The following is a 20,579-nucleotide window of genomic DNA, read 5'->3' on the forward strand; positions in this document are numbered from 1 at the left end:
ACCAGGCAACAAATACCCAGAGCTCCAGGAGGAGCTGGTTCCACTCCCAAAACTTGATTTGAGCCCCTTCCCTGTGCCAGGCACTGTGCTGTGAATTGAGACTTCACAGGGATGAACATCTGCCTTGGCCATTGATAATTCTTGTCCTGACAGGGAGTCAGACATGCAAATGGACCATTTCAGACAGGGTGGGAAGGACAGTGCTGGAGGTGTTCCTGATTGCTTAGCTGAGTGGAGCAGAGCAGGAGAGAGGAGGGAAGAGGCAAAGCAGGAGACAAGGAATGAAGACCCAACATGATGTGTTCCATGAACCATAGTATTTGGTTGCTTCTGGAGCCCAATCCAAGGCAAGTGTGAAGTCATCAGGCCACTGCCCCATACCTTTGTGTGATCTTGAGCCTCAGTTTCTCTTCTGATCACCAAGAGACCTAGGAAAAAAGCACTAGAAATACTTCTATTACTTAGTATACATCCATATTTCTAAGAGGATTGAGATAAGGCAGAATAAAGGATGATTCAAAAAGAAGGTACATGCCATACTGGTTTCTAAAATGGCTTAATATTTATTGCTTTCTTTAGGATTAGTAAATTTTACAGCTCATGAGGTACACACACTGATAATTGGAGTTGACTAGATTCTACAGTAAGAACGGATCAAATTCTTCTTGTTCTAATTTTCCTCAATAAGTAATAGTTATGTTATTTTTCTTTGTGCTTACACACACACACACACACACACACACATATTGAGAGTTACTAGATACGCCTTCTCTGATAAATTCCATGCTGTGTTTATCATTGATGTTCATGGTCTATTTGCATAATGAGGTCCAGTCAATAAACAATTAGGCATGCTTCTGACTGATGGACAAGGAGACCATCTTGACAATCTCCACAAAGGTAGAAAATGATGGTGATTTGTTTCTCTTTGGTTTTGCAGATTTTTTTTTAACCATCCATGTGCAAATGAAAAAAATCTGATTATCTGTGAATTTCCAAGATTCCTATCAAAATGATTTTTAAAAATCCTACAAAGACACTACACAGGAGGAACCTGACAATTTTTTTACTTCCTTTTTTGTGTCTTCCTATTCAGAAGTATTCTCTATTTTGCCTTCACCTTGAAAACAGACAGCATCTCTTCACCAGCAGGTAAAAATACTAACTACTGAGGATGAGCTAGAGATAACCTTTGTTGACCCAAGACCTGGCTGGAATATATGCCAGTATTTCCATTCACCACATTGGACCACTGATAGTCTGTAGCCAGGCATTTACCAAAACAATTTCTCCACTGGTCAAGGTCAGTGTTTGACAGTGATAGTTTTGACTTCAGTGAAGAATTCATAAGAGTCCTTGGCACCTTCTCTACCTATCCCAGAACTCTTCATCCCCCCAAAAGGAAGGTTCAGCTCTCTTATGAGCCAGCAGTTGGTCCAGACCAAGCCTGACTGCAACTTTTTAGCCACCCGGTGGACTCGTCCCACATTGCTTGACCACACGGTTGCTGCCAGACCATATTTAACACTGTTGGCTCTTTTAATCACTTCTTCTTCGCTATCAAAGGGAACAACACATGTCACTGGACCAAATATCTCTTCCGTCATGCAGCAGGATTCGTCCTTAATGTCTGTTATTATGGTGGGAAGCATGAAATAGCCTGCCTGATTCTTGGGGGGAATATTCAACACATCCACTCCCTCACCACACAGAATTTTGGCCCCTTCAGCACGAGCTTTCTTGATGTAACTTCTGACCTGCATGAGTAAAAACCATGATTAGCAACATCTTACCATTTGCCTTCACACAAAGCAACAACAACAACAAAAAAATCAATATTTTCAAATCATCTAGAGAAAATGTATGAGGTCATTGTTGAGAAATCTAAAGTTGATTATCTTATCACTCAGGCACTAAGCTTGAGGGGCAGAAACACTCTCACCATCACTTGGGCATTCAACCCTCATACTTGGAAAAGGAGCCAGTAATTTATCTAATGTCAAAGTGCAGTATGTGTGCTTTTCATATATTCTCATTTAATTCTCTCAAAAGTCTTTTAGCTTGCTGATGATATAATTGAGCCTCAGAAAGGGTAAACATTTCATAAAACCAATAAATAGGAATACTAGAATTCACACTCAAGCATATTCAGGAGTTAAATACACAAAAGAGTATTTTCTTATTTTGGGAGGGGCTGTCTCCATTGCAGCAAGTGTCAAATTGAATGGTGCATAAGATTTCATTAAAGGCTAGGATGCCCTTCAAATATGTGAGCTTCTGGAACAAATAACTTCTACTTTCTAGTTTCATTACTGATTATATTCAGAAATATATTTAGGTAATATAGTATAGCTAACTATAATGGGAAATAAATTATGTAATAAATTAATCCAGTGACTCAGAGATAATGACAGTTATTAATAATAATGGTTGTAGAAATGACTCATTAGAACAATGATATATACATGTAAATGTGGAAATGTTGTTTAAGGCACAAATATCCGTGACTCTACCTCAAGGGGTATAATAACCATAAGAGAAATAGAAAAATAATCCCCCAAATTAAAAGTATAGAACAATAGTCAAACAGTACATCAAAGATAAGATATATGATATTTTGAAATGACGTTTGGATTCCCATTTACCACTTATCATCTGAGGATTCTGCCCCAGTATTAAATAGTACTTCATTGTAGAACTATATTCAATATAGAGCTATTTGTTTGCCAGGTAAAAATTAAAAAGTAATGTTATTTTATTATTGTTTGCTTCAGTTTGTAGAAACCTTAATAAGTCATGATGTAAAACAGTGGTCCCCAACCCCCGGGCTGTGGACCAGTACCAATCCATGGGCCATTTGGTACCGGTCCGCAAAGAATAAATAACTTACATTATTTCCATTTTATTTATACTTAAGTCTGAACTATGTTTTATTTTTTAAAAATGACCAGAGTAAAAAAAAAAGTGACCAAGTCACTCTTGACGCTTGTCTTGGTCATGTGATACATTTATCCTTCCCACCCTAAAGGCCGGTCCGTGAAAATATTTTCTGACATTAAACTGGTTTGTGGCCCAAAAAAGGTTGGGGACCACTGATGTAAAAGACTTTTCTCTTTTTTTGACAGGGACAGAGAGAGAGTCAGAGAGAGGGATAGATAGGGACAGACAGACAGGAACAGAGAGAGATGAGAAGCATCAATCATCAGTTTTTTGTTGCGACACCTTAGTTGTTCATTGATTGCTTTCTCATATGTGCTTTGACCGCGAGCCTATAGCAGACCAAGTAGTAACCCCTTGCTCGAGCCAGTGACCTTGGGTCCAAGCTGGTGAGCTTTTGCTCAAACCAGATAGCCCATGCTCAAGCTGGTGACCTCGGGGTCTTGAACCTGGGTCCTCTGTATCCCAGTCTGATGCTCTATCCACTGCACCACTGCCTGGTCAGGCATGAAAGACTTTGTAAAAATAGAACATTTGGTAGGGCTTCATATTGCTCGCTGCTACACCCCTCCCCAGAGGCACAGTGATCATGAAACTGTCCTGAAAAACCTCTAGGCTGGCTGTGGGTAGAGACTAAAATAGGTTTGGACTTCTCTTTCCCCCTATTCCCACCTACATTAATTAAAAGATGCCAACAGTGGCATCCTGGGTGAACAAAGGAAGCCCCTCCTAGAGGCAATTGCAGGACATTTGTCACGATCCCTACAGAGCACACAGAGCTCTGGGTCTACATTATAATGTCTAAATGGAATTATGTGATTTTCTCTTAGAAGCTCTTGGGATAATCACATACAAAGAGAAATGTCAGCTTCAAATTGTGAATGTATCAAAGTATTTAATATATAAGGTGACTTATACTAAACTGAGTTTGTTTTCTAGAGAAAGTATCATTGGATGGTAGCTTGACCAGAGGAAAACACAGCCATGCTGGCTAGCTCACTTTAAGTAAGTGGCCACAAGCCTCAGTGGGCTCTTGGAGCTGCCTGCGGACAGTAGAGAGTCATTTCATGTCCCTTTTCTCTCCTGATCTCTTGCAAGGCTTCTTCACACCTTCTCTTCCCTCCGGAAACCTCCAACTTTCTCTCCCCCTCACCTGCTTCCTATTTCACTGAGAGAACAGAAAAAAAATCAGAAGAGACCATCAAATACATTACCTTTCCTCCTATGAGCATCTGTGCTTCAAAATATTGTAAAGGTCAAAGTTAAAATGTCCTAAGTGCCAAATTGGTGCAGTGTCAGAGATTTCTGCAAACCTTAGTAAAAGCTCTGCCTTTCACTGGCTGACTGACAGAGGCACGTTTTTCCTGGTGGGCTTTACTTACTGCAGTGGAAGACAAGACCCTTCTAGAACCAAAATCTATGACTTATTTTGGGAGAAGTCACCTCAGGTAATAAATTAAAATGACCTTAGAGATCTAAATTCCATAAGCCACCCAAAGCCCATCAACAGCTTCTCCCAAGTAGGCCGCCAGTAGCCACCCCATTAACTAAAGACCACGTACTTTGGACTGTGTGTTCTGGCACTTACGGAATGCCATCTGCTCTAAGCCAGAGGCAGAACCCGTCCCACCGGGAACATTTACCTATTCTTACCACCTTTAATCCACATCATGTTGCCCTTTATGCTTTGAAAATTGCCTTTCTCATGCTTCTGATGGTATCTCCAGGCTGACTTCTCAAGTACATTCATTTCACATAGCTGCTGTTTTATAACTGGGCTACATTTGTTTACTTGTATCCAACATTTTTAGGCCCTATAATCCAGAGACAATTTCCCATGGGTCACAATCGTCCAAAAATAAGGAGTAATTAACGGGACTTCAAAGCATGGATGTGCGCCATGCCTTGCACTGAGCTTCTCTCCAAATAAGAACTCTTTCATACCCTCCCTGGCGGAGACTGACTTACTTTCTCCAGATGAGCTTTGCTTATCAGCGCTCCCATGCTGGCCGATGGATCGGAGGGAACACCTACTTTCCACATTCTGGTCGCTTCTACAAACCTCTTTAGAAATTCACTATAGATGCCCTTCTGGATGAAGATCCTGCTGGTACAGAGGCAGATTTCACCCTGCCAAGAATGAAGGGCACACAGGAAAATGACCAGGCTGGAGGACACACCCCTTCATGGATAGATCACACTGCACTCTGAGCACCTGCCTGTACATATACATACATACATACATACATGTCTCTAAGCCATTTTCTCTAGGAATTTCTATGAGAGAAATAATTATAATTATAATGATTGTGAAAATAATTATTGTGAAGAATGTTTTTTGTTCAACACTCACAAAAATATCCCATTGAAAGGCATTATTATTACTATTTCCATAATTTACCGGTAAAGAAATGAAGGTTCAAGAGGTTATACAAATTATTCAAATGAGGTGAAATAAAGTTATTTCTCATTCCACTCATCCTCCCTTCTCTGGAAGTCCTAACACCATGGCTTAATTCTTTGTTGTTGGATAAAATTTTTTAAAAGCGCCCCCTTTGGAGGAAATCATTAGGTATCTACGCACCCCTGCTCTGTTCTGAGCACTGTCCCTGGTGCTGAAGCTAGCCTGCCGCGCAGAAGCAGGTGCAGGGCCCTCATCACTAAGCCAAAGTCTGGGCTCTCTGGTCCCGAGTCCTTCACCCTGTGGGGTGCCAGGGCCTTGAAGACTCTGATGAGAACCATGGGCCCCAGGACAATATCTGCTACATAGTTTCAGGAGATGCTAAGTTGCCCTGAAGCCCATCCGTAATTCTAATGTAAGAAACCAGCCCTAGACCGGCTCTGGTGTTTATTTGTCAGTGTGCGAATGCATGTGGAGTGCCTTGGGGCAGAGAATAAGGTTTACTGGAGTTAGGACATCTAGGCAGCAAGAAGAGAGTGGGGAAAACTCTACAAGTTCAAGGATGGAGGAGCTTAGAGTAGCAAACATCAATCGTTTTGCCTACGGCTGCTCCCCGAGGGAAGCTGCGTAACTCAAGAAAAGGAGCTAGCCGAACAGAAGCTGTGACTCTACAAGGCCACGGGCTGACATTGAGAGTGACAGAGGATTGATGGCATAACACAAAGTAACGACTCTCCTTTCGCTGAAATAGCGCTGGACTGACCCTGGCACTCCCGCTCTGCGCTGGGATGAATCAGATCCTACCTGGCAGGGCACCAGGGTTCAAAACAAACACACAGAACCCCCAGACGACGAACCTGGTTGGCAAAGCTGGACCTGACGGTGGTTGAAATGCACTCGTCCAGGTTGGCATCCTCAAAGATGATGGCAGGGTTCTTGCCCCCCAGCTCCAGGGAGAGCTTCTTGCAGTGGGGAGCACTGAGCTGCGTGATCCGCTCAGCGGTGGGCTGGCTCCCCGTGAAGGAAATGAGGGCCACCTCCGGGTGGGACACCAGGGCCTCGCCTGCCCTGGGCCCCGTTCCGAACACAATGTTTACCACACCTGGCGGGACACCTGGAGGGGAAACAGTGTCGGTTACAGTCATTTTCAGTAGTATACTGAGGACTTTAGGTTACACGGCATCCTGCTTGCAAGGCCCAGGGGTCAGGAGCGATCTAGCTCATGGCATATGCCCTAGGTGGAATTCTTTGCGGTGCTTTGCCTGAAAAATGCGAGGTACAACATTCTACATAATTCATTCCATAAAACTGCCTAGGTCCTAGGGGGTGTGTACATGTTGCAAAATCCAGAGGAGAAATAGACTCTCTTGGCCTGAGGCAGTGAAGGAGGGCTCCCCGCAGGAAGGTCAGTTCTGAGTTGAAGGTTCTGTATCCCACGATATTAATGCACCGTTGCACACTAGGACTGACTTAAACTACCAAGAACACCCAGAAATAGATGGCCCATTGTTTTCTATCACGAGACCCAACTGTCCTAGGTCTGCTCTCACTTCTCTATGTGATTTTTGGATTTACCTGTGTATTACCTAACCAGCACTAGAAGGCACACTGGCTGAGGGCGGAAATCGTGTCTGTGTTGTTCGCCATCGCATGTATCCCCGGTACACAGTGTGCCAGATAGAATTAACACCAGGAAATGCTAAGTCACACTTAGGGGGTGTTTACTGTGGGTCAGTCATTGCTGTGCATGATTCACCCCTTTAGACTTCCTAACAACTTGACTGGGGAGGGAGTATTCATATCCTCACTTTATCCATGAGAAAACTGAGGCACAGTGAGGCTAAAATAGCAACCGGTAAGAGGCAACACTGGACGCCAAAGGTTAAGAAACAATTGTTACAATAAAGGGATGAACGGGTGCTTGGTGTGCCTTATCCACATCAGAAGTGGTTCCTGACTGCGGAAAACTTTAGTATCCAGAAAGAAAACCTGTGTGCAACTGCACTGTGTCCTGCAGCCACTCAAGGTTTGCCGGGAGGTCGCTGGGTGTCTTCCTGCGGTTTCCTCAGGCCTGCAGTCAGCAGGGTCAGAGGCTTTCCGTGTACTGTGCGAGGGTTCTGAGCGACTTCCCTGCTGCTAGTCATTTTACCCTTGTTCCGGATCAGACATTCTCTCAACAGAAACAGACTGTCTGGCATTAAAACATTCTTCTTCAAGCATGAGCTTTTTATGAGGAAGCAATCCGTGAACAACTAAGGAGCCACAATGAAGAATGATGCTTCTCATCCCTCTCCCTTCCTGTCTGTCTCTCTTCTCTCTGTGTGTTTCTCTGTCACACACACACACACACACACACACACACTTAAACACACAAAGAATAAGCTTTTTAAAAGTATAAATAATAGCCCTGGCCGGTTGGCTCAGTGGTAGAGCGTCGGCCTGATGTGCAGGAGTCCTGGGTTCGATTCCTGGCCAGGGCACACAGGAGAAGCGCCCATCTGCTTCTTCTCCACCCCTCCCCCTCTCCTTACTCTCTGTCTCTCTCTTCCCCTCCCGCAGCCAAGGCTCCATTGGAGCAAAGTTGCCCTGGGCTCTGGGGATGGCTCCATGGCCTCTGCCTCAGGCACTAGGATGGCTCTGGTTGCAACAGAGCAAAGCCCCAGATGGACAGAGCATCGCCCCCTGGTGGGCATGCCGGGTGGATCCTGGTCGGGCACATGTGGGAATCTGGGAATCTGTCTGACTGCCTCCCCGTTTCCAACTTCAGAAAAATACAAAAAAAAAAAGTATAAATAATAATTTTACATTGATGACCCATTATCATCCAATACACCTTCCAGAGAGCCACAGCCTTAGCCCGATCACCTTGAGGGGACAATGGAGACTCCGTGCAGGGAGCCCCGAGGAGACAGATGGGAGGAGTCAGTGAACCCTGATGGTGTCTGGCACGGCCTCACTTCCAGGGATGCCCCCTTACACTCAACTGCACTCTTGTTGTAATCCAGCTTAGGCTGTTTCTGGACCCCATGTCAGGTCCACAGGAGGCCGGACCTGGAGCCAGGCACCGTATGAGAGCAGCTGGGCCCTGGGTTGGGGCAAAGAAGATGCCTGGGGGAGAGGTCCCCACTGTGGCTGATGAGTGGAAAAGAGGAACGAGCTTCCCACCATTGGCAAGTCGGGGCCCTGCATCTCCATCAAATATCGGGCATGTGGATATCTGTCGGCCTTCTGGATGGGGGAGGGCACAGGAAGGTGGACACTTGGGATTTATAAATTCTGAAGGCAAAAAATGGATCGGATCACTTGTAATGCATATATAGCATGCTGTCCAAGGGTGAGAGGAAACAGAAACAGCGCACATTGATCGCCCCCAGATCACAAGCTGTTTCAGCCTGCTGATCCCCTTCTGCCCAATGGCGTTAACATTTTGATTATGTTTTCTTGAGCTCCAATATTACTATATTAAAACTACCCATTGGCCATTACTTCTGAGTACCATTTTGCCATTTGATCAAGACATTAATGAAATATTTTTTAGAGACATCTGAACTCTACCCTGAAGAGAAGGAAGGCTGTTTAATCGGCAAATGACAATTTGGTAAAACTCAGGGTAGGTGCCAACAGACAGGACGGGAACAAAGCCCCTCCAGTGCTCGGAGGTGGCAGGGCGACAAAAGAAGAAGCTTAAGCTTTAATAGATCAAGACAAAAGCCAATAGGAAGGACCCAGGAAACCCCATCCGTGGACACTCCAGAAATGAGGGCAAACACTTGGTGCCCCGAAGGGGGAAAAAATGAATATTCTAGGACTCCCAAAGAGGTATTATTCACTGTGTACTTTTTTAAATGATTTTATTTCAAAGGAAGTTTATCCATCAAGACTGTTTGAACACCTGGGATGGCAGGAGCCGCTTCTGTGAACATCCCCAATGCACTGGGGGTGACTATCACTTTCTTCTCCCTACTCTGCTAAAAGTGTCTCTCACAGTGCTCTAGAGCAGGATTACGTAGATGTGACTCATGTCTCCTCCAACGCCAGTGGAGAAACTGAGGGCTTAGACAGGTGCACACTGAGCGTCCTGCTCTCAGCGTTTGTCAGAGGAGGAAGGTTTACCAAAGCCTGAGGGTGGGAGGGAGGGAGCGCCCTGGTATCATAAGCTTAGTCGTTCGTAAGAAATAAGAGCAATGCCATGCAAACAGATGGATACATACAGTCCTCGTGCAGGCCGGTGCTGGGGTACTGGACCAGAGAGAGTGGTTAGGAAAGAGAAATGATCGTATACAAAGATGTAGTTGATTGTAGGGAAGGCTGTGCCTGGGACACAGCCCGGCTGCACCGTCCCTGATAGGGACAAAGCAGAAGTCAGCTCGACTCCTGTCTCATGCAAGGGACTCTGCAGTCAAAAGACAGGGGAGAAATGTCTTGGATCTCTGCAGACACTGCAGACTCAATTTCGTAAAGAATGGGCTCAGACCGTGATGCCCTGTGTAAGGGAGGGACGACACATTCTGGCACGAGAGAGAGGTAGACACGTTCACATCACACACCCTCCAGAGGCATAGGGCATCCACAGACGGAATCCCGAAGACTCGGGCTGGGAGGCCTCATTCCTCCGCAGGACACAAGGGCACTGGGCGCTGAGCCAGGGGGACAACAGTGCTCCTTCCCAAACAGGCCTGGTCTAACCTGCCATCGGAATCTTCAAGAACTGGTCAGCTGCCTAGAAGCCCATGTGTACATTGTTTTTGCTTTGAGAGAGAGAGAGAGAGAGAGAGAGAGAGAGAATGAGAGAGAGAGAGAGAGAGAGAGAGAATGAGAGAGAAATGAGCTGCTTTCAAGCGCCCACTCAGTGGGCACAGGTGAGCCCAGCCTGCCTCCTCTGTGGGCTGAAAGGAGGGACATACAGCAGAGACCAGAGGAGCCAGAGCACAGCCTCTTCCCGCCACCCACCCGTCACTCCTACCCAGGTTGCGGAAGCATGAGCAAGGCGCTTGCCCAGGGGGTACAAGTCAGGGCCTCCTGCCTGTTACCTTCCAGCCCTGGGCAGTGTCCGGCTGACACCCAGAGCCAGACCAGGAACACAGCCTGCATGTGACCACTACAATCGTAGCAGAAAGGGCACATGCAACTGTATCAGATCAGCGCCTCCACAGTGACACCACATTTAGGGTGAACCGAGGGGTAATTTCAGATCTCTTGAAAATGGGCTGTCAGGTATTCTCTAGCTATAAAAACCAAGAAGTAACTAGTAACAGTCTCTCTGTTTAGTGATTTTAGAAAGAGAGGAAGGGAGAGAGAAAGAGAGACAGGAACCTTGATCTGTCCCTGTGTGTGCCCTGAATGGCAATCAAACTGCAACCTCTCTGCTTCCAGATGCTGCTCTAAGCACCCCAGCCATCTGGCCAGGGCTAATATTGTTATTTTCATCAAGATTGACTTGTGGTCCCAACATGAGATTTAAACTGCATAAGACACCTTAGGGAGCAGGCTGGTGTCTGTTTGTGGCTCTGTAAGCCTGTCGTTATATTCCAGTTGTGTGCCCACTGCTGCCAGCCCAGCCCTGCAGAGAGAATCTGTCCTGCAGTAGCCCATTCTGGGGAAGAACAGAGGACACCCTGCGAGCAAACCCCATGGACAAAAGGGATTGCTCAGGACAGAAACGGAGATAAAAACCAAAGATGTCAATGAAATCTGTTTTTATGCTGAGCAGATTTCTATCCAGAATAGCTTCTCAAATGTCAGTGACCCTAAGGGGGCCTGAAGCCTACAAAGCATACAGCCCCAATGCCAATCCGCCCTCAGACTCTAACACTGAATTACCTGCTTTCTCCAGGAGCCTGCACATCATCCACGCGGTCACTGACGTCATCTCGCTGGGCTTGGCTATCACAGTATTGCCAGCAGCAATTGCTGGAGCGATCTTCCAGGTCAGCAGGTAGAGCGGCAAATTCCAGGGACTGATCAGACCAGCTGCCAGGGAGCAGAGCATTGCCAGAACTGACAGGCCCCTCGAGGCCGACTGGCCCCACTGGTTTACTGATGCTGCAGGAAGTTTACGTTCCTAAAACCCCAAACCTTGCTTATTTGTAGCCAGCCCCAGAGAAATCACTGCAAAATGTATCACAACAACTGTGCCTCTTAGAAGTATAAATGGAAACAGTTCACTCTCTTCTTGATGACTTACAATTAGATTTATGAGCAACAGTAGTACAAGTTTTAGGGCTAAAAGGCTGTCACCTGTCACGAAACAGTTCTGTAATGTGATCAGTTTTGAGATTTATGGGTTGACCTTTACATGTGTTTAAAACCTCTCTCTCCTCATTAAACTGTCCAGCTACTATTTCTTCAAAGTTTCTTCATCTCTGTTTCTAACTGAGATGATTGAGACATAAAATCTCAAGCCTTTTAGAACTATTTGTAAAATATGAAAAAATTGACTCTGAGAACGTGAAAGCCATTTTAGCTGGCCAGACCATTTTTCCATACAAAAATCCTCTTTAGAATCTTGCCTGTGTCCTGAGCAGATAGGCTTTCTGGATAAATTACAGAACCAACCACTAGAACGTGTCTCTATAATAGTATGAAACTACCAGTCTCCCCAACCACAAAACATGCAAAAATAAAATCTACCTTATCACTACATAAATGGATTCACCTAACTTTATAATCCGCCTTTATATCTGTGCTATAAAAGTAAACATATTTTATACTATTATATTTCCCATTGAAAAATCTTTTCTTGAGATTATAATGATATTTTTTGCCATATAATGTTAGGAGGATGTTTGAGCCTTTCGTAATGCCTTGAAAATACCATTTCCAAAGGGTTTAAATAACCAAAGTGGTAAAATGTCCCGTTTTCTTTCCTTTTAACTTACATTCTCTTATCCTGCCATAAAATATAAATAGTAAAATATGAAGCTAGTTGGATTTTTTCTCAGAGGAAACAGTGACACCTGGTGGATATTTTGTGTCATTGCATATATTTCTGTGTCTTCAAAGGGAGGAAGCAAAGAAATAAATGAGGAAAGTAGATAATTTAGTCAAGTCTTATTTATCAGGTACCTGGCATTGTTTTGAGTGTCCTATGCTTATTAATTTATTTAATTAATTTATAAATACAAAATAAAATTATTCTCCCAGTTTTTCAGATAAGAATACTGAAGCACATAAAGGTTATGTAACTTGGCCCACACACATCCAGAAACCATGCTCTTGACCTCAAGTCTATGGAAATAGACTTTTTAAGTTATTATTACAAGGGGTGAGGGAATCTTGGTTTGTGAATTCACTCTCAGCTTTATTCTTTCCCCTGTAAGTTTCCAAGAATGACCTTCCAGGAATAAGTTGGGAATTTCACGCAAACACAAAAAACACAAAATCGATTTTTAAGGCCAATTCTATGTACTTCAGTCAAAGTAGAAGACATCAGCCCCTTCCTTTTCCTTAGTCTGTCCCTTTAGGTCAACCTACAGAACTGACTGAGCACCTCCACGTGCCATCGTGCTCCGAGCTCTCACTGAATAGCACCTACCGATCCCCACGGGGGTCCGCACGGTATAGTGCAGACAGCCCATGTGGTCCATCTGGGTGCACTCTGAGGTGTGGTGCTGGATGGAGGAGGCGAAGAACCGGAAGTTGTATACAGACCGGGGAATGTCCATGGTTCTTGCTAATGTTATGGTTTTCCCTGTAGGAAGTCAACAACACAAAGCACCGTCAGTGTTCTTCACCGTATGGAGACGGTACCGCACACCCGCCCCAGCTCACACTGAGGTCACCTCATTCCTCCAGCCTGGGACAGACACTCATTGACTATACAAAGTGTTGATCCTCGTTTGATAAAACCATGAAATAATTAGCTAAGAGGTTAGAAGATGGGGTGAGGGGAGGGTTACAGTTGTCAGATGATCTTTGCTTTGTGGACTAAACAATTCATAGCTATCATCATGAATTCGCCAGATGCTACCACTTCACCCACACCAGCTCTTCAATTTCAAAATCGCAGGCTTTGTCCATGCTACAAAGTGGTGGGGGTAATGGAATCGTGGGTGTAAAGACAGCTGTATTTTCAAGTCCTGAAAAAACCACTTTGATGAACATGTGATGTATATTAAATGTCCCCACAACACATAGTGGAGTCATTAAGATGGACACATGGCAGAACAACGGATGGGAACCCCTGGCACAGGATTCTAGGTGGCATTTGATCATCCATCACGTGTCCCACACATATCCTGGCTCCTGGATGGAACAAAAAGAAATCTAAGCGTCCCTGGGTTATCTCTTAGTTACCTTTAGTGAGGCGGGGACACTCTGCAATGTTCTAGCTCCAGCAGAGAACACTGTCTTCCTAAGGGCTGGGAGTCACACTGCTTCCTAACTCTTTGCTAGTTTACCGCACACACATCATTTTAAACAATCTTGGTTTTTCCTAACAGATATTATTACAAACATTTACAGACATCTACTCCATTACCCTGACTTCTGGGAAGGAGTTGAAAAATTAGAAAATTGTGTTAGAAGTAGAATAGTAATACTCAGATATCTTTTTAAGTAATTTGACCATGCAACTGTCCTTCAAATGATCTTTGCTTTGAAAAAATCTCCACCTTAGGCCCTGGCCGGTTGCTCAGTGCATAGAGCAGGGGTCGGGAACCTATGGCTTGCGAGCCAGATGTGGCTCTTTTGGTGGCTGCATCTGGCTCACTGACAAATCTTTAATAAAAAAAATAATGTTAAGAATATAAAACATTCTCATGTATTACGATCCATTCATTTCCTACCACTCATGTTCATGGTTGTCGGTGGCTGGAGCCAATCACAGCTGTCCTCCGGGACAACACCAAATTTTTATTGGATAATGCGTAATGTACACAGGTCGTTGTGAGGTCAGGAAGTAAACTTCCCTCCTTTTAGTCAAGTAGTCAGCTAGCTAACTGCAGAAAGCCTTTTGATGAAGAAGATGGCTAAAAGAAAAAAAGATGAGGAGTATCGTACTTTTCAGCAGGAATGGACAGAGGAAGGGGTTCTATGGTGACTCGCTTTGGTCACCAAAATGAGGCAAGCCTCAGCCTTGGGAGGCTTGCGTTTGGCACCCTTGCTTTCCATCTGCACCTCTGCCCTGAGAAGCACGTGTGCGGCCCGCCCCACGGTCCCAGGAAGGGAAACAGGAAAGTGCCTGGTGCCATCCATTCCGGGTAAGAGGCCAGAGATCCTCTGACGTCCTGGAGGGAAGGGGATGAATCTCCAGCACCTGAGGAATGGATTGGACTCCCCATACAGCATTTAGTAAGAGGCAGCGGCTCTCAACCTCCTCGCCGAACCCTCGCCAAACCTCCACCTCCCCACCCGCCTGCCCCGCTCCGCTACACCGAGCCGGCTCCGCAGGCGGGTGCGCCCGGCGCTCACCTTGGTCTTTAGACTCGGCCTGGGCCAGCTCCTCCAGGGACTGTTCCAGCAAGTCCGCCAGCCGCTGCAGCACCCGCGCGCGCTCCTCCGGGCTGCGGGCCGACCAGCTGGGGAAGGCGGCTCTGGCGGCCTCCACCGCAGCCTCGACCTTGGAGGAGCGAGCGGGAGAGGGTCACCTTCAGACTGTGGCTCCCGAGGGGGTGCAGGAATCCGCAATCTGTACACGCCAAAACGTTTTTCTGCCTAATTTCAAATATTCAGCACTTCCCACTGCCGGCTTAACCACAAAACGGAGTTTACATGACCAGCCAAGCAGGGGCACGACAATAACCAAGGAAAACGTACCCAGAACGGACAATCCAGTCATTAGAAAGAAGGTGTTTGAATTTCAACAGAGTTACACTTTCAATCATTTTATAATACAAACTTTCTAAAAATTTCATAAGAGAGAGAAAACTTCGTTGAGAAGTATAGAATCTCTAAACTCTTCAACTCCAGCTCTAACTTACCTGATAAAGTCTAAAATTTTGTTTGAAATTACTGTCAACCCACTTGGAATGACCAATCATATTGGTCATTTACTGACTAATTTTAATATGCTAAGTGCTCTACACAAAGTATTTCACTTAGCCCCTCTTAAAATCCTGTAACATGAATATTGCTTTGACCATTTTCAGATTAAAAAACAAGAACAAAAATAAACCGAAGCACAGAGAGCTTAAGCAACTTGCCAGAGGTCACACAGCCAGTAATTGGCAGAATCAGAATTCAAACCCCACAGACTGGCCTGCTCTGTCATAACCTCGGTCCCAGCTCCTGGCTCTCTGCCTCCCTCTGCCCAGTGGAAGAGGCCCCTGATGGAGAGAGGAGTATTTGTAGTTGAGCAGATAGCTTGGGGGTCTCGTTTTAGAGCTAAATCCAAGAAGAAATAATAGATGGGCAGGGATTGTACAAGGACAGTTCCTGTAGGCAGAATATTCAGGTCACCACTGGCTCTCTCCTCTCTTAGGCAAAGTCTAAAAGCAGGGGTCCCCAAACTTTTTACACAGGGGGCCAGTTCACTGTCCCTCAGACTGTTGGAGGGCCAGACTATAAAAAACAAAACAAAACTATGAACAAATCCCTATGCGCACTGCACATATCTTATTTTAAAGTAAAAATACAAAATGGAAACAAATACAATATTTAAAATAAAGAACAAGTAAATTTATTTATTTTTTTAATTATAATTTTATTTTTTTAATGGGGCGACATCAATAAATCAGGTTACATATATTCAAAGATCAACAAGTCCAGGTTATCTTGTCTTTCAATTATGTTGCATACCCATCACCCAAAGTCAGATTAGAACAAGTAAATTTAAATCAACAAACTGACCAGTATTTCAATGGGAACTATGGGCCTGCTTTTTGCTAATGAGATGGTCAATGTGCTCCTCTCACTGACCACCAATGAAAGAGGTGCCCCTTCCAGAAGTGCAGAGGGGCCGGATAAATGGCCTCGGGGCCACATGAGGCCCATGGGCCGGGCCGTAGTTTGGGGACTCCTGGTCTAAAGCAAGCAGTGCCTTTTCTAGAGAGAGCAAACCCATAGGCTCTACTTCTCCCTCTCCTCTCTCACATGCACGACAAACATGGACGAGCACAGGCTCAGCCCCAGAATCCTTTTCGGCAGGCTCCAGGCAGCCACAGCTCATTTCTTGTAACACAAACAGGATCTGACAATTCAGCCACCCCGTCTGATTGATTTTTCTCTCCTGTTTCATTTGTGAACAAAGTCACTTTCAGGTGAGCTGAAGTAAGGTATAAAACGATCCTCATCATAATTAGAAATTTCTGGAAAGGTGAGATTTCACCTCAAAAATGGAATCTCTGATATGGCCCTGTAGACAGGATGAAGGAAAACATGTGACTCTTAGTGATCTCCACCCCGAGATGCAGCTTTGTGGACCGACGAGAGCAGGGCTCATTACTACAGTTGTCAATGTAAATTCTAACCTTCCTGATAATCAGAAAAATCAGTTCCAATCATTTTCTAAGTTGTTTTATGTCACATGCCTTGTCTCCATTTAATATAGAATATATTATTAACCTAATCTATACAATATTAGAAAAATATAATACTTAGAAAGTTTTTATTATATGCCAGACAGTAAGGGTTTTACATAAGTCAGTCTGTTCAATCCTCAGAGCAACACTGTGAAGTAGATACGATTATCCCCATTTTATAGATAAGGAAACTGAGGCACAAGGAGGTTCAGCTCTAGGTCAAGACCATTGCTACTAAGTAGAGCAGCTGGTCTTTTAAGCCAGGTGGTCTGACTCCAGTCTGTGCTTTTCTGATAGTGCAAATGCTACCACAAATGTGTGCATGTGTGTGTGCGAGAGAGAGAAAGAGAGACCACTGTTCTAAGCCTAAGCGTCAGGGATGAGAATGTTAGCATGCTGTCCTCTGTAAAATAAGGATAATGATAATGAGAGTCTAGTTTGTAGGTTGTGACTCATATTTGGGACAATTTATATTAAGGAACTTAGTGGCTGCAAAGTTTACAGCAAAAACTGAATAAATGAAAATCCTGTGAGCAGCACTTACTGTGAGTGACTTTTGGGGAAACAGGGCATGTAGATTGTATGGTGATCATATTTTTCAAGCCAGAAAAAAAATAGGATTGATGGGATCAAATAGAAAATTTTCAAGTTAGATTGCTAGAAAATCCAAAATATTTAATCCTCTACTAGCAGGTGTAACCATAACTCAAAAATGCATGAGAGCCATTAGCTGCAAAAAGATATTTTAACCAATTTTGTCATATTTTTCATTTTTAACTTCACTTGAGAAAATACTCTGAGATAAGGAGGTTTGGAAACACAAAGGTAGATTTCAAGCATCTATCTCATGTCATTTTAAGTAAACAAACAAGTGGGTACAGTTTAACCAACATTAGTCCAATATTTGCAAACTTTGATCCAGAAGGCAAGGTTCTTTTTAATGCAAGAAAGATTTAAAGTAGTATTGACAATGCACAACTAAATGGAACAAATAAGTGGAACAAAGTGCTGCTTCTCTCTTTCTCTCCCTTCCTTCCCTCCTTTCCTCCCTCCCTCCCTCTCTCTCTCTCTCTCTCTCTCTCTCTCTCAAATCAATGGGAAATAATTTTTAAATTAACAATAGAAAAATAATAGCTAATTCTTCCAAAAATGTGAGTATAATACTTATATATTAAGGCTACAGTTCTCTTTTAAATAATTCAATTCTTTTTACCTTAAAAAATAAAGTAAAATCCACTAGGCATTAGATGAGTACACAGGCCTCAGCCTCTTTCATCCCCAGGTCTATTTACATTCTCAGTGCAGTGACCGATAACTGATAAAACATATTTCAAATATGTTACCAAATTCTTCAAAAAATTAATCCTCTATCACTAAAAAAATTTCAATGTGTGACATTTGGCACTTGAATAAGAAAAATGGTGCTTTAACTCTAAAAAATATGGAAATTTGATTTTAAATTTCAGCATTGAAACGATCAGTTGTATTTTACTAGATAATTCTAAAGTGAGGAGTTAATAAAAGATCATCTAAAATAAATGGCTAGGTTTTAAAGTTTTGTGTGTTAGTAAAGTAACATGTTTCTTAGAAATCCGTGGATCTGAAGGTAAGTTTAGGCGCCGCTTGGTAGAGAAGCGAGTGCACTCCAGACTGATAAGTCTTACGAATAATACTTCACTAGCCTCCTATCAGGGAATGCCTGAGAACTGTGCCTGTGTCTTCGGTTGCCTAGATTAACAATCTGAAATTTGTTCTATGTACCATGCATGTCCAGTTTCAAAGCACACTTGCCAAGAGCAAAAATCTGCCTTCTGCTACCGTTTGATAAGTCTACATCTTTCCCCAACTCCCCTTTGCTACTAGAAAACTAAGGTAGACATAATTCACCAACATATTAAGACCATTTTGGTCTTCTCTAAGTGAATATACTCACCTCTTCTTTCCCACTATTTGGCACTCGGCAGTACACCTCCCCTGTAGATGGATCATAAGAATCTATATAGGAGTTACAAGGTAGAAATTTTCCACCTATGAAGTTTTCCAGCATCAAAAGTGTCTTTGTTCCAGCCATAGTAAGAAACCTTTACCCTTGACGGTTGTTCAGTTAGGAATCCCCACCACCCTTCACTGCTCCTGAGTTAGGCTCCTCCTCACTCCCAGCCCCAAAGTCTTCATTTGCCAATCAGTGAAGGGGGAGGTGACCTGACAGAGCGCTTCTAATATCAGCTTGTGTGTTCATGGTCCTTTAAAATGCTCCCAAGGCTTCACACTGTAAACTGTACGTTGCTCAGACATTGATTGAAAACCAGGCCGTGAAGCAAGTCCTTCAGATAAATTTACTCCTTCATTCCACCCAACAATCTTCTATAAAACAAATGCCATTACCTCCCCAATCTCGCAGAAGAAACAGCCTCAGAAAGAGTTTCATTTCTCCAAGACTGCACACGTAGTTCGTAAACAATGAATTTTCATCCTTTAGTCTCTAAACCACCTGCTTTTTGCTGAGTGCATCTTGGCCCTCACCCTGCAAAGGTGTCTGAAGACAGACTCTTGTTTTCCTTTGCTCATTGGCTTTTTTACCTGGGATGCCTTCTCTCTCAACTTCCTCCCCATCCTGAAAGCAGGGCGTGGAAGCGGTGCCCATTTCCCGGATGTGCGATGGCGATGAGGACACAAGCCAGAAATGCGTATGAGATAGAACATACAAGACATTCATGGCCAGGATGTACGTAAGAAGTTCTGTAAATTGGTATTAAAATGAACAACTCAACAGAAAAAAGTAAGTTCGGGACCCCCCCCCCCAAGGTGGGCAGTTGTATCTTTTCTAGGTTATTTTAGTCAAATGTTTAATTTGTTTTTATATATGTTGATAATAAAAACATCTAAGGCTATTCTCTGATTCCACTTTATATTATATACAAAACACATATATTTGTATAGTTTATATGTATTACATATTTTTACATTATATCTGTGCATATGTATTATAAATTTGTCACTCTTTTTTACTTTACCTGTTTTATCTAAGTACCAGTTTTTAGTTTTATTATATTTTTCACTTTAATAATTTTATTTGGTTGATTTTAAACTTGTCTGGTCATTTTTATAGCCTCCTTCTTGCTTATTCACATTTCCATCTTTCATTTATTTAAATAAGAAAGACTTAAATATTTCACCCAGGTTTTTTATATTTTGTAGGCAACAATTCCAGGATCTGTAGTACAGGAAAGCTTAATCTGTGTAAAGGCAATATCCACGACCACTATCACAGCTGCCCAGCCATGCAGGTTCATATTGGATTCAGACAGACAGTAATGAAACAATGAAGCCAAGAACTGGTGGGCCATCATCTTATAATCCTAGCTCTCACCTGGCAGCAAGTAAAAACACACACTGGGCTCCAAAACCCACTCATTCAGTGCTCACAAAGCTACTGACTTATCCGAGTTTCCTAGAATCAAAGGTTTCTAGCTCACCAGACTTATTCACCTCTGTTTCCCATCTCCTTCCTTCTCTCTGCACAAACTCTATACAAACTGGCTTCTCATTCAACACTCCACCATCTTGGCTGCTTCTCCTGGCTTCCTCTACGTGGCCTTCTCTGCTCTCCTCTCTAATGCTAATCTCAGGAACTGAGAGAGAGCAAGCTCCTGGTCTGCCCCCATTTTATAGTGTAGAAATCAAAACCTTTAATCCAATATACAAATAAGGAAGTCTCTGATACAAAGTCACTTATTTGAGGCATAATGGGATTCCTCATGAGAGTGCACCACCCTACATCA

The 20,579-nt window shown here is 43.7% G+C and overlaps 1 protein-coding gene and 1 non-coding gene across 2 annotated transcripts; one reads left to right on the forward strand and one right to left on the reverse strand.

Moving 5' to 3' along the window:
- Positions 1-540: 540 nt before the first annotated feature.
- On the reverse strand, positions 541-18,927 carry ALDH8A1 (aldehyde dehydrogenase 8 family member A1). The gene is made up of 7 exons (XM_066248343.1): positions 18,731-18,927; positions 14,750-14,897; positions 12,873-13,028; positions 11,159-11,308; positions 6,196-6,452; positions 4,906-5,067; positions 541-1,757 (listed from the first exon to the last, which is right to left on the reverse strand). Exons 1-7 carry the CDS (start codon positions 18,866-18,868, stop codon positions 1,305-1,307), a joined length of 1,464 nt encoding a protein of 487 aa, XP_066104440.1. The 5' UTR covers positions 18,869-18,927; the 3' UTR covers positions 541-1,304.
- Positions 7,743-7,818, forward strand: TRNAI-GAU (transfer RNA isoleucine (anticodon GAU)). The gene has a single exon. It is a non-coding gene; the product is annotated as a tRNA-Ile (tRNA).
- Positions 18,928-20,579: the final 1,652 nt, after the last annotated feature.

This window comes from Saccopteryx bilineata, chromosome 12, assembly GCF_036850765.1.
Source record: "Saccopteryx bilineata isolate mSacBil1 chromosome 12, mSacBil1_pri_phased_curated, whole genome shotgun sequence".
Taxonomy (NCBI): domain Eukaryota; kingdom Metazoa; phylum Chordata; class Mammalia; order Chiroptera; family Emballonuridae; genus Saccopteryx; species Saccopteryx bilineata.

What these genes read in the sequence shown, in the direction of transcription:
- ALDH8A1 (XM_066248343.1), bottom strand. Translation starts at nt 18,868, where the DNA reads ATGGCTGGAACAAAGACACTTTTGATGCTGGAAAACTTCATAGGTGGA. An exon ending in GGCCGAGTCTAAAGACCAAG is followed by an intron (nt 13,029 to 14,749) that starts GTGAGCGCCGGG and finishes GACTTCCTACAG; the next exon opens with GGAAAACCATAACATTAGCA. An exon ending in GCAAAGCTCATCTGGAGAAA is followed by an intron (nt 1,758 to 4,905) that starts GTAAGTCAGTCT and finishes TTACTCATGCAG; the next exon opens with GTCAGAAGTTACATCAAGAA.